Source organism: Lolium perenne, chromosome 1 (assembly GCF_019359855.2).
Source record: "Lolium perenne isolate Kyuss_39 chromosome 1, Kyuss_2.0, whole genome shotgun sequence".
NCBI classification, from domain to species: Eukaryota; Viridiplantae; Streptophyta; class Magnoliopsida; order Poales; family Poaceae; genus Lolium; species Lolium perenne.
The window spans coordinates 187,329,477-187,343,389 of NC_067244.2; the positions used below are offsets into that span (position 1 = coordinate 187,329,477).

The 13,913-nt window shown below is 47.4% G+C and overlaps 1 protein-coding gene and 1 non-coding gene across 2 annotated transcripts; one reads left to right on the forward strand and one right to left on the reverse strand.

Annotated features, from left to right (window-relative positions):
• Positions 1-3,274: 3,274 nt before the first annotated feature.
• LOC127315950 (large ribosomal subunit protein uL1c) lies at positions 3,275-8,209 on the reverse strand. The gene is made up of 7 exons (XM_051346383.2): positions 7,822-8,209; positions 7,526-7,705; positions 7,370-7,424; positions 6,644-6,771; positions 4,767-4,850; positions 3,826-3,951; positions 3,275-3,747 (listed from the first exon to the last, which is right to left on the reverse strand). The coding sequence occupies exons 1-7, from the start codon at positions 8,167-8,169 to the stop codon at positions 3,610-3,612; spliced, it is 1,059 nt and encodes a 352-aa protein (XP_051202343.1). The 5' UTR covers positions 8,170-8,209; the 3' UTR covers positions 3,275-3,609.
• TRNAR-CCU (transfer RNA arginine (anticodon CCU)) lies at positions 5,403-5,475 on the forward strand. Its single transcript has one exon. It is a non-coding gene; the product is annotated as a tRNA-Arg (tRNA).
• Positions 8,210-13,913: the final 5,704 nt, after the last annotated feature.

The window sequence follows — 13,913 nt, forward strand, 5'->3', positions numbered from 1 at the left end:
CCCTCTCAAAGAGATTGTCATCAATTACCAAAATGGGGAGATTGAAAGTGCATGGAGCCCCCATGTGTGGTTTTGGTAATTAATGACAATCCCTATGGACTAATGTTTGCATTGAGTTATATTTGTAGGAGTTGTCCATAGGCAATTCTTGAACCATATGTTGGCTTCAAGGTTGCAATAAGAAGAAATTGATGAAGGATATCAAGTGTCAAGTATGTCTTGAAGATGAAGATGAAGTGAGCCCTCAAGCTACTTCAAGACATCAACATGATGAAGAATGAAGAAATGAAGTGCAAGTTCAAGATGAGCCATCTCGAAGAGATCCTTTGCTTGAGTCTTGCCATCCATATGGTGATCATGGATATGTGAAGATGCTAGAAGAAGAAGTTCTCCCATGGTGGATTATGGGGGAGCAATCCACAAGACTTCGTCAAGCAAGCACAAGCAAGAAAGGCGTTCCATCTTGTTGAGGTCAAGATCGTCGTCATCGAGCTCAAGTGGAATGCGCAAGTATAAGGTTTGCTCTTGATAGGGTTTGTTTCTCACCGGTCTCATAGTGTAGTTGGAGACCGGTTTATAGTTTAGTTGCCGTACTATCAAGAGGGCTCTCGAGTGAGTAACTCGATCGTATCGTTCGGAGAGAGCTCAAACCTTTGCATCCTTGCATCATCTTTCTTGGTTGTTATTTGGACCTTATCCATGTGATGTTTTAGAGCTTGTGCTTATTCTCATGACAAGCTCTAGTTCATCGAAAACGGATTTCGCATAGATCACTTATTGCGTTTTCGAGTTTGGTTCATCATCTTTCTTGGTTTTATTTGGATCTTATCCATGTGATGTTTTAGAGCTTGTGCTTATTCTCATGACAAGCTCTAGTTCATTGAGAATGGTTTTTCCATGGGCAACTTGTTGCATTTTCAAGATTGGAGGTTTTACCGGTATGTCTTTTTGAGATAGGTCAAACCTTTCATCATTTGTTTCTATCCTCCTTTGCTGGACTATGATGTTTCTATGCATATTGTTGTAGAGCTCGTTGTTGTGATTTCAACGAGCCCAAGATCATCGAAATCGGAGTCCGGATGCAAAAGTTATGCCCGGTTTAGTTTTGGTGTTTCTGCAGTTTTCTTAGGCCGGATATTTTGGAAATATCCGGGCCGGATTATCCGGGCCGGATATTTCGGAAATATCCGGCCCCGAAATCGTCTAAGGACCGGAAGAAAAGCAGCTCTGGAGAGGGGCCGGATTTTTGGCCGGATTTTGTCCAGGTTTTGTCCCTGAGGCCGGATTATCCGGCCCCCGGATAATCCGGCCCCAACTTGGGCCGGAATATCCGGCCCTGTTTTTGCCCAAACGGCTTGATTTTCTTGGGGGGTATAAATACCCCCCTTCTTCCTCCTTGGGCTGTGCTTCTCTCACTCTCTCTCTCCTCCATTGTTGAACTAGAGAAGCTTGCTCTATCTCTCAATCCCTCCATGATTCTTGCCCCCATTTGAGGGAAAAGAGAGAGGAGATCTAGATCTACATTTCTACCAATCAAATCCATCTCTTTGTGAGTGGAACTCTCTAGATCTTGATCTTGGTGTTCTTTGTGAATTCCTTTGTTCTTCCTCTCTTATTCCCCCAATAGCTTTTGTAGCTTTGTTGGAATTTGAGAGAGAAGGACTTGAGCATCTTTGTGGTGTTCTTGCCATTGCATTTGGTGCATCGGTTTGAGTTCTCCACGGTGATTCGTGGAGGTGAAAGCAAGGAAGTTGTTACTCTTGGGTTCTTGGAACCCTAGACGGATTCTAGGCCTTTGTGGCGATTTGTTGGGAGCCTCCAATTAAGTTGTGGATGTGTGCCCCAATCTTTGTGTAAGGCCCGGTTTCCGCCTCGAAGGAAATCCCTTAGTGGAACCGTGACCTAGGCCTTTGTGGCGAGGGTCACCGGAGATTTAGGTGAGGCGCCTTCGTGGCGTTCGGTGTGTGGTGTGAGTACCGCATCTTGGGGTGAGGCCTTTGTGGCGTTGGTGTGCATCGAGCAACCACACCTCAAGGTGAGCCTCTTGTGGCGTTCGGGAGCACTAAGCAACCGCACCTCTCCACCGGAGATTAGCACTCGCAAGAGTGTGAACTCCGGGATAAATCATCGTCTCCCGCGTGCCTCGGTTATCTCTATACCCGAGCTCTTTACTTATGCACCTTACCTTGTGATAGCCATCGTGCTTGAAGTTATATATATCTTGCTATCACATACTTGCTTGTATTGCTTAGCATAAGTTGTTGGTGCACATAGGTGAACTCTTGCTTAGAATAAGTTGTTGGTGCACATAGGTGAACCATAGTATATATGCTTTGGGCTTGACAAAGTAAACGCTAGTTTTATTCCGCATTTGTTAAGCCCATCTCGTAAAAGTTTTAAATCGCCTATTCACCCCCCCCCCCCTCTAGGCGACATCCGTGTCCTTTCAATGGGCGTGGGCATTTCCGCCATCATTCGTCTTGGTTTACAATTCAGATAAAAGCATGACAGAGGGGGCTACTTTTCCATCAACCACAGCAAGCGGTAATCTCAAGGAATAAATCGTCAGTGACCAAAATACTCATACACGTGCTTATTTTGAAAATTTTCATTCTAAAAACACTCTTAAATAACTTTTTGCATATGTGATATTAATTTAGCAAGAATTGAAGCTATAAATATATTTTTGATAAATGCATTTTCGAGTTAATTTTGACACACCAAGAACTATACACATCTACATAGAAAAATAACGACGATGCCCTCGCATTTGCGAGGACCACCATGCTAGTTACAAATAACAACATAATTCAATATTGAATTTGTAAGTGGCTTCCATAGAGAAACGCAAATGATATGTTTCAGCTCGGAATCGTGTTTACCCATGACATCATTTTGCTGGATTTCCTAAATAAAATGACAGCCCAATTCTGTGGCAACCAAACAGCCCACCTATGAAATTCCAAAATAAATTCCAGAATTCCAAGCCTAAATAATGGATACCAAACGACTTCTAAGATGTATCTTACCACTTCATTACTTCGAAACATTCTGACGCATTACATGGCACTAGGCATCTTCCATCCGTCCCAATACAACATCTCGTTCAGTTCGCAGGAGGAAAAACATAGTCCAGCACACAAGTAGCAAAAGAGTAATCCGGAGCTTGCTTTCAAAGCAAAGGCTAATTGTTTTAACCGTTTTTATCTTCAAGCTGTACTCCAACAACTATTCAAAGAAAGTAGTATAATTCACGAACTGCACAGAGCGAGAATGGAAGGTGAAATCAAAATATTGGCTTAAGCTCAAGGATGACTATTGACAAAATAATGAACATTACAGCAAACATCTCAGAGAAACAGAAATCTATAGTGTACTCATAATTCACTCATAAATACAACCCACCAACAATAGCCTTGTTTGTCGATCAGGGTAGTGTTTTAACTGCTGATGTTGGATGCCCGTGAAACTAAAAAAACTGTACCTAAGCACCTCCCGGTCTCCCCCCACTACCGTGTTTCTCGGTGTTTTTATCACAAGGGATGGATGGTCAAGTCTGCGAAGTTGGTAGCAAATGCCAGATGACTTAACGGGTGCTTGTGGTGACATCTAGTTAGATGAATCAGCGCCATAGTCGAGCATTTCTTTTATGTTTAGCTTGATTGAAGGTCCCATGGATGAGCATACATATGCTGTTTTCCAGTATATCCCCTTTGCACCAGATGGCTTGTTCCTCTCAATAGAGCGCTAGGAAGAGAAGACAAAAGGTAAGTAGACATAAATCAGTGACATCAAAAGATATGTTTATGGGACCAGATATCTTACAACAACAGCCATGAAGTTTGCAATAAGGTCTTCTTCAGGGAAGTTAACCTTGCCGAAAGGAATGTGAGCAATCCCTGTCTTGTCAACTCTGAATTCAACTTTACCTTTCTTGAACTCATCGATAGCCTGGAAGCATTTGCACAATTAGCATAATCAACCTCATCGCTCGGTTTAGTAATTGCTACAAGATTGAGGTTGATTGGCTCAGTTTTATGCTGGCTCAGCAATATGCAAGTTAAATATTACTCTCGGTTATTAGGTCCTTCTCGATGCTAAGTTGATAATACGGCCTTCAACGTATCCAATTCAACAGGTAATTTGTATTATACAATGTTTCTGTTACAACTCATAAAAGTACACAGTATGTAAGTATATTTAATGATGAATTTAGTGATACCAGATTTACATATTTCTTATACATTGATAGCCAAAACTTATTATATTACCCGGGATTCGAGATTGACTTATATTTGTAATGGGCAGAATAATGGGCAACTTTTGCATAGGAAAGCCCACACATAGGCTACCACCACCACACAATAAACCAACTGCAAATAGTCTGCAAACAGGCTACCACCAAGGCAACCTCTGGGTTTAACATTATGACTAGCTCACTGCCACAAACCGATAGCCCTCGAAATCCACATCAACATCTCATATTTCCTTCTCTACATCTCAGTAAAACAACTTTCCCATTGAACAACACATTTAAGTTGCACGGTACCTATAGGTTATCATTGTGCGAGTCTTCAACTATGGAAATATGGCAATGAGCTAAGGAAGCAAGATATGAATATCTGAGTAGTGAAGTAAGGTGGATGGCCTACACCTACTCAATGCCCACTGTGGTTGTCACAATTATAACCAACCCAAGCAACATATACATGATTGATGATCCACAAGTAATATTTACAGGAAACCAAATAAAGTCTGTACAGTACCTGAGTAATGTTTGGAGAAACAGTACCAGCTTTGGGGTTAGGCATCAATCCTCTTGGTCCTAGAATCTTACCCAAACTGGCAACCTGAAAAGTAAATGATTAGCTGAGATTGACAATCAACTGAAGGAGCATAGTGGAAGTTCTTGTCACAACTTAATATAGCTTCCCTTAGCCCATAATCTATGAAAGCCCTACCTTCAATAGAATGAAGAGTCTGAATTCTTATATTCGGAACTGTGTCAAAACTAACTAATCTATTTTATCGAATGAATCATTCTTTGGTTATGTTAACATTAACACAAGATCTAAGATTGGAAAATACAAGTCAAATAACCCGTTAAAAACTGATGTGACGAAGCTGTACATGTGAACATTGAATTACAGGAGCACGACACTTTCACGAAAAAAAAGTGAGTGCAATACAACAAAACATACATTTGAATGGAATATGTTTGGCCATCATAAGAAATAAAAAGGAATCACTGTATTGTTGCCGAGTAGTTTCCTCAAGCTCAAAATAATAGTAAAACTTAAACGAAAAAACAAATAGGAGTATGAAATTTGTTGAGCTAATTACTTCATAATTCCCGGAAATGTTCGTATCAATAAATATGATGGACAAACTTGCACAACAAGGCGCCTGTAGCTCAGTGGATAGAGCGTCCGTTTCCTAAGCGGAAGGTCGTAGGTTCGACCCCTACCTGGCGCGAATTCTTTTTATCTGTTTTTTTTAACGTTTTTCTTTCCTGTAGGGGAGTCGTACATTCTTTCTATTTTCTGTCTGTTCCCAGTTTTTTAATCTCATTTTTTAGTAAGTATTCTATTGTTGAATTAAAAAAAATATTTACCAAGAGGATAAGCAAGTATGAAAACAGGTTAAGACTACAAAAGCCTAGTAGTCGTACAATCCTGCAGGGGAGTCGTACATTCTTTTCTATTTTCTGTCTCTTCCCAGTTTTTAATCTCATTTTTTAGTACGTATTCTATTGTTGAATTAAACATTTTTTTTACCAAGAGGATAAGCAAGTATGAAAATAGGTTAAGACTACAAAAGCCTAGTAGTCGTACAATCCTGCAGGGGAGTCGTACATTCTTTCTATTTTCTGTCTCTTCCCAGTTTTTAATCTCATTTTTTAGTACGTATTCTATTGTTGAATTAAACATTTTTTTACCAAGAGGATAAGCAAGTATGAAAATAGGTTAAGACTACAAAAGCCTAGTAGTCGTACAATCCTGCAGGGGAGTCGTACATTCTTTTCTATTTTCTGTCTCTTCCCAGTTTTTAATCTCATTTTTTAGTACGTATTCTATTGTTGAATTAAACATTTTGTTTACCAAGAGGATAAGCAAGTATGAAAATAGGTTAAGACTACAAAAGCCTAGTAATTAATTGATTTTTGCTGACTATCACAAGTCTGAAAATAGACACCTTAAAAAAGCCTGAAAGTAGCAACCCTTAAACACAAAGACCTATCTGCTTGGATGAAAACGGAAAAAAAATAAGGATCATCATTACCTACCCCTTTCAAGACTACAAGCTCATTACTGCTTTAATGCTAATTAAGTGAGCTGTAAAGTGTAAATAATATAGCTCGCCAACTGGTCTAATACACCAAAGAGAACACAATCAAACATGCATGTGAAACACACCAGAAAGATAATTAGGAACATTTTCATTGCAGTTGCAGGGCGAAGCTTTTCAGTCTTGGTAAAATTCATTATCTAAAATTGTGTATCGGTGCAAGGGATAAGCTGATGTGTTCAACATGTTGCTTAGCGAAATATGCCCAGCAACCTTGCATGTGGATAGAGAAGCTTCATCAAGAAAGGAAAATGGTTCGACGATGACCCAGACAAAGCTAGTTTTAGTGCCATACCTTAGGCATCATATCAGGTGATGCAATCAATTTGTCAAACTCCATGAATCCTCCTTTTATTTGCTCAATCAAGTCATCTGAGCCGACAATATCAGCTCCTGCTGCTCTCGCTTCATCTATCTTCTCACCTGCAAGGACATCAGAACATCAGTAACATAGATAGGCAGCCAACTTTCCGAGCATAATACGGTAAGAAGAGCAAAGTAACACAAAAGATTCTGCACAGAAACATAAATTAGTCAACAGATTAATGCACCATGGACAACTTGAAGAAGAAAGCGAAAGTGGCATTCCCAACTGACACCTTATGTACATGAACAGAAGTAGAACATCGTGAAGATAATGCACTGATCAAGAGCTTTCTGCTGCGGTTCCAAGTACTAAGACAGTCTTCCTCCAACCCAACATGAACTGCCTTACTAGTAATATTTGAATCATGAGTTTTGAATTTTCAGCTCCAAAAGAAGAGCAAGTTAAACTAATTTTCATCCATTGAATCAGACATGAACTAGAGATAAACGACTGTTCCTGTGTTGTCCTTGAAACTAATTTTACCATATCGACCAATATCTGCTTTAGGAAGAAGTAACATATTGAACAATCCAGTTGATGCAATCTGACGGGCCTTGCCCTTAACTCCATAAATGCTACTAGCTCATAGAGTGTAATATGAATGAAATCCACAATAACTATCTCCAAACACCACGCTGTTCGGTTGCGACTCACCTTGGGTGAGAACTGCAATCTTCACGGTCTGTCCCGTCCCCTTGGGCAAATTGACCTGCGCTCACCAACGCAAAATCCAAATCAAACAACGGAAGAGAGAGCAAACAAACAAACAAAAATAGGCAGAGACGATAGGATAGGAGAAACGGTTATTACCGTGGCTCGGAGCTGCTGGTCGTTGTACTTTGGGTCGAGGTTCATCCTGAAATGCGCCTCCGCGGACTCGACGAAGCGGGTGTTGGCGACCTGCTTCATGAGGGAGAGCGCGGCGGGCACGTCGTACTCCTTCTTGCTCTCCCTCAGCTTCTGTATCTCCAGGTACCTCTTGGACCGCGTCTGCACACATTTCAGACCAACACTAGCATCATCACCGTAGCCATCGACAGCTGCGGGCGCGCGCACGATAATAATGGAGAAACGGGGCGCGCGCGAGGGGGTTTTGGGTGGCGTACGCGGTCGCGCTTGAGCGGGAGGGCGGCCTTGCCGGTGCGCGGGCGGGTGGGGGCGGTGAAGGCGGGGCCGCGGCCGCCGTAGCCGTCCTCGTAATCGTCGTTGACGTCGTCGAACTGGACGGGCGCCTCGTCGTCCTCGGCGGGCTCGTCGTCCTCGAGCACGGCGGCGCCCTGCGGGTCGGCGACGGCGGCGGCGGCGGGGCGGCGGAAGGCGAGGAGGAGCCGCGGGTAGGCGCGCAGCGAGGGGACGGAGGTGGGGAAGAGCGCGCTGGAGGCGGCCGCCGGGCCGGCGCACGCGGCGGAGGGCGGCGCGAGGAGGGAGGAGGCGCAGGCCGCGGCTGTGGCCATGGCGCGGGGTGGTGGTGCGGTGCGGGGCGGGGGAGGAGGAGGGAAGAGGAGATAAGAGGGCGGGCGGGATGGATATAGGCGGAGTGTGGGAGCGTGGAGTGATATAACGAAACGGGCTTGGCCGCTTGGGTGAGGTGGACGCGCGCGCACCGGATAGGGGTTTCGCTCGGACCGGATTGGGGGAAGACGGAGGGAGGGAAGGAGGAAGTCGGAACCTGATTTGGGTCGGCCGATAGCCGTGCCGGGGCCGGGGCCGGCGGGCGCGAAGCACCGATAGACAGGTGTGCGGTGGCCGCGGCGGGGGGTCCGTGTGGGGACGAGACCGTGTGTGGCTGCGCTCCCTCCTCTGATGCCAAGTGGAGCTCGCGGTGGACTTGGGATGAAACAGGCTATGTAGGCAGCACCCTCCTTCTGGACTTCTGGCACGGTGAGGTCATCTCTAGCGGCGCGACGTATTTCGGATACCTAAAATGTTCGCAGGTATCCGTTTGCGTCGTCTGGCAGACGCGGAAATGGTCGCGCGTTCGTTTGCGTCTGGGGCAAGCTCCAGCGGGACGACGCATATTCGGCGCAGGCGAGAATTCAAAAGGTTGTGTCCAAATTGAGGGCTGAAACTACTTTGCACGAAATTTTACAGCCGCAAATTGAGGGCTGAAACAAGTTCATCACACTTTGCACATGTCACGGCGTAAAGTGGAGTCCAAAAGGGGCACAACAAGACCTGAACATCAATAAAAATGTCCAAAAGGAGGCCAAGGTGCTGGTCGCATGGCGCCGGCGATCAGGCGTCTCGCGCGCGGATTTCGGCGCGCCTCTTGATGAACCAGGCCCTGGTGTCGTCGTCGACGTTGCTCAAGTCGGCTAGCATGATCCTAGTGTCCTCTACAAGGATCTTGGCCTTGGCGTCCATCCTCCTAGCCTCGGCGTCATGCAATTTGGCCTCGGAGTCTGCCTTCTGGACCTCAATTACCTCTTTCGCGAGGTTGTGGTAGATGGCAGCTGCGACCTCTTTTTCTAGACGCCTCTTCTCGTCCCTAGTAGCCAAGGCGGCACGATTGTCGGCCATTATCTTCTCCATGCTCTGCGTGAACGCAATGGCATGCGCCTCCCGGACAAGATCGGCCTTGGTAGCCTTATGGCCTCGTGGACGAGGTAGAAGGGCTGGACGGCCTTGATCGTCGTCTTCGTCGTCGAGGTTGATCGTTGTCCCATTCTTCACAGAGGCCGCAAAGCTTGTCATCCACTTGTTGTTGTTCTTGAGCACGTCCCAGCAATGGACCATATGGAAGCCATTCTTATGCGTCGCCCTGAACTTCTCCAAGGCGCGGGATACCTGCAATCATAGCCGCCAATGATGTACATACAATGATGCAAATTGTGTAGAATGATGATGGTTGTATCGTGTTTACCACTGTCATGACGCCAGCGCCGCTTACGAGGTTGTTAATAGCATGTTCGACCGCCGAGCAGAACTTGCTTGTCTCTTGTTTGATGTAGTTCCATCTTTTCCGGATGGACTCTTCCGTCCGAGGGCTTGTGATATGATAGGTCGGGTGCATCCTGGTCTCGTTGTACTGCTGCAAGACCTTGGCCCAATAGACCTTGCCCTTTTGCTGGGCCACGCTTCACACAAACACTTATCCTCGTCGTCGACGAAGCCTTGTGTCCTCAGGCTCTTGCCCTTCTTCTTCGTAGCAATGTTAGGCTGTGTTGGCGCGTCGTCGAAGTCGTCGACGGACACGGGTGTTGGCTGCGTCTGCTGGGTGGCGAACAGCCGTGCGGTGTCGATGTCCTCCGCATCTTGCGTTGGTGCCCAGTCATCATGCGCGCCTGTCCCGGCCCGATCATCGCGAACGAAGCCGCCGCCGTAGATAATTTCCTGGATGTCCGAATCATGGCGGTCCTTCCAATAGTCCTACGAACGACCGGACATCAGACGCATGATACACGACACTCGCATACATTGACAGAGCTCATGTACCGGGTCGTCCATCATCGGGGCTGGCGGCGCCATTTCGTCGAACAGGATGCGGGGCTGCGGCATGCTCTCCTCCGGCACCTGGCGCATCTTCTGTGTCGCGCCCGGGCAGGAGTCACCGCTTCTAGGCGTCCAGTTGAGGTCGGGAACCGCCGCCCCGGTCAACTTCACCGGCGGCAGGCCGGAGGCGAACCGCGACGCCGCGTGGCCCTGCAAGGGAGCGGGAGTTCCAGGGCGCAGCTGGGAACTTACCGAGCTGACCGACGAGGCCGGAGGCGCGACGCTGGCGATCCCCTCTCTCTTGACGAGCATGTATGGAGGGCTACTTGCGCGAAGCCGGCTTTGATCTGCATCTGCCAGGCCTGCTGGTTGGCGGCCGCGGCAGTCTTCATCTTCTGGTTCTTGCGCCGCCCGCGACGCTTCGCGGCCTCCATGATTTTCTCCTCCGGGGAGAGCACCTTCTTTGCCCCCTTCGGCATTGCCTCCCGGCCGCCGCCGGTGGCGGCCCGCTTTGCTTCCGCCGGAGCTGCAGCCTCCATTGTGGCTATGGTCGTGGCTACGGGGGAGTGTGGGGCGGCGGCGGGTGCGAGGGTTTGCTCCGCATCCATGGCGGTGGCTGCGGCGGCGAGGACGTCCATCGCTTCTGGACTGCTCGCGCCAGTCTAGTTTGCAATTTCGCGCGGGGGAATGGCCAGTGGCGGGAATAATATCGGCCTCTTGCCACTGACGCGCGGGTCCTACGTCTTTTTCGGCGGACACTCCGCGCGACCGCCAAGCGTCCGCGGAGACAGGTTTGCGTCTCCGCGGACGGCCCGGTCACTTTGCGTTGCCCCGCTGGAGCAGGCCCCAGACGCATTTCCGGTCACAGCGGACGAAAACGGTCGCTCAACGACCATTTGCGTCGCGCCGCTGGAGATGCCCTGACACGAATGGTTTGCCGGTTATTCTTTTTTTTCAAAAAAAAAAGAAAAAAAAGGTTAGAGCATCCTCACCGGTATCTCTCAAGTCGGCCATCATGGTCTGGTTCTCCTCGGCCATCAATTCGGCCTCTAGCTCCATGGCTCTAAACCGGGCATTGGTCTCGTCAAGTTGAAGAACTCTTTCTAGTATTTAAGGGTCTTTTTATGCAGTTTAAGAAAGCTTACCATTTGCTCCTCTTTCTCTCGGCGTCTCATTTCACCCCTCTTGGCTGTCTCCTCCTTCACGTCTATCAACACCTTCAATGTCTCATGCAATGCAAGTGATGAAGCACCACCCTTTAGGTCTTGTTTGGTGGCCTTTTGGCCCCTTGGCCGAACAACACATCCACCTATGTTTGGGTCATCGTATTCAAGATCGATGACCGATGAATCATTGACATGCTTCTTTTCTTTGAGTTTTCTAGATCTTTTTTTGTATGAAGCATAATGTTTTCCCCACTTGGGATATTTTTTGATCATCTTTCAATAATGGGTCAGCGTTAATGGTTCGTTCTCATAGAGATCCTTGAAGTAATATAAAGCTTGGACCACCTACACATGGATGAAGATGTTGGGCCATATTGGCATTAAAAACCTTTTCCACCGAGCACCTAAACATGGTGCCGCCTTGGAACCTGATTGAGAAAGGAGACAATGGCTTTTACCCTTAGATACACATGTCAGAATATCGCCAACAACATCGCTTGGATCAGTGAAGACGATGCCACGTCGAGCGTCGCCCTCTTCCCCTCTCTCCTCTACAATAACCAGAGAGGCGACTTTTTGAGAGTCACCCGTCGTCTCAACCTCACCGCCGTTGAGGCGTGGGTTCCTCCCTCTCTGCCGGCTGCTTCGGCGGCGGGAGGGTGGGGGAAGCCCTTCTCGGTGTGTATATAGGTTAGGTGTCGGTGGGTCTTCGGCCGGCGGCAGCTGGGAGGTGGAGGTGCTGCGGGTGCGGGTTTTGTGGTCGGCGTGGTTCCCCTTCGACGACGGTGCTCCTCGGACGCCGGCCATCACGCGCGCGCGACTTCCCGGAGCCCGAAGATCGGCGGATCTCCTCGGCTCCTTTCACCACGGCTAGATCCGGGAGTGGCAGATCTGGGTAGGCTCGTCCTGGAGGTGGTGGTTTCAGATCTTCGTGGCGGTGAGGGCGGCGGCGACAGTAGTCTCTTCGGAGGCGGTGTTGGAGACTTCACGCCTGCCTCGTGGTGGGCTCCGGCGATCTAGAGTTTGGGGAGCTTTGGCAGCGGCGCGTCAATGGCAGCTTCGTCTTCGACCTCGACGCTGGGATCCAGTGGTCTTCGTTGTTTTTTTTTTTTTGCTTTGTTTCTGGATCTTTATGTATGTTCGTTGATCTGATGTAATCTCCTCCTTTCGCAAAAAAAAAAAAGACAATGCCATGTCCAGCTCCGTCATGCTCTTAACTGGTGCCGACTCTGTCTCATCCTTCTTCTTCTACAACCTCGCCAAGACCCGTGCCGAGGCCAAGGCTGGGGTGGGGTGGGGGAGGGGTGAAGCACCGGTAGACAGTTGTGTAGGGGCCGTGGTGGGGGCCTATGGGGACAAGACGATGAGTGTGGCTGCGCTCCCTCTCATGATGCCAAGTGGAGCTCGTGGTGGACTTGGACTGAAACATGCTACACACCCTCATTATGCACTTGGTTTGCAGGATATTTAGTTTTTTTAAACAAAAGTAAAAAGTTTTTTCTGTTAGACCAAAACCTTTTTTCCTAGGACAGGATCATGAACTGCAGCATGTAGAACACCTAATAAACATAAACCGAGAGGATATAGAGGTGGTGCATTACAGGGCATTGAAGATCCCATCAATGCCTGCGTGAGGCAGGCTTGGTGCAACAGTGTCGATGACGATCCGGTGGTGGCAGACGATCTGGAGATCCTCCTGATCCCCTCTGTCCGCCACCAGCACTGCCCTGGGACAGTACGGTGAGGTTCCATTCTTCTTGTTGTTCCTGGCCTCTCCTGATCAGTGGAGATGAGTGAATGTGGAGGAACAACTTTTGCAGATCGTGAACTCGTCGATCGATCACTTCCGTGCTCCCCACCCCTTTATATGGCGCAGTACAACGGGGAACAAAACCATCGAGTTGGTTTTGGTACCCCCAATCAGGACGCGTAGGAAGAGGTCACGTACTAGAAAATCCCTAGACGTTGGTCATGTGGGCCCTCCATTTTATCTTAACGTTATTATTAACCTTTGACTATCTCCTGTTAACATTAACTGAACCTGATAGTCATTCTGTGAACCTGACAGATCAACCAACAACTTCGACGAGCTGAGAGAGAGACAACCGTGATGGTTGACCTTTTCAGGGTCTAAACCTTTTTCTGTTATCTGTTTTTGTTCTTAGTTGTTGGTTTCCATTCATTTCAAGTGACGCTGATTAAGCATTCTCTTGTTACTTATATAGTACTTTCTCCCTTCATAAAAAAATATCGAAGGTTTGTCTAAATTTGAATACATCTGTATACTAAAGAGTGTCTTGATACGTACAAGTTTAAATACATTTACGACTTTTTTAATAGATACAGATAGTATGCCTGTAAGTTACTTGTATTATTTTAACACACGATCAAGGTTTCCTGATCATGGGAAACAATCTTTACTATTATATTCGAGTTGGTCGTTTGACACTCAACGCGTTTGGTGGTCGTCATTGGAAGAATCTGAACCGATCAATCTACATCCGACGGTCACGATAGGTCGTAGTAATCTTAGTTTAGCTAATTACGCTTCTCTGCCACCGACAAGTGAAAACACCGGTTGGAACACCACAGCCAACGCC

Excerpts from the sequence above, each read along its gene's own strand:
- LOC127315950 (XM_051346383.2), bottom strand. The coding sequence starts at position 8,169 with ATGGCCACAGCCGCGGCCTGCGCCTCCTCCCTCCTCGCGCCGCCCTCC. Across the intron at positions 7,425-7,525 it reads ACCAGCAGCTCCGAGCCACG|GTCAATTTGCCCAAGGGGAC; the intron begins GTAATAACCGTT and ends TGGTGAGCGCAG. Across the intron at positions 3,952-4,766 it reads TTTCTCCAAACATTACTCAG|GCTATCGATGAGTTCAAGAA; the intron begins GTACTGTACAGA and ends AAATGCTTCCAG.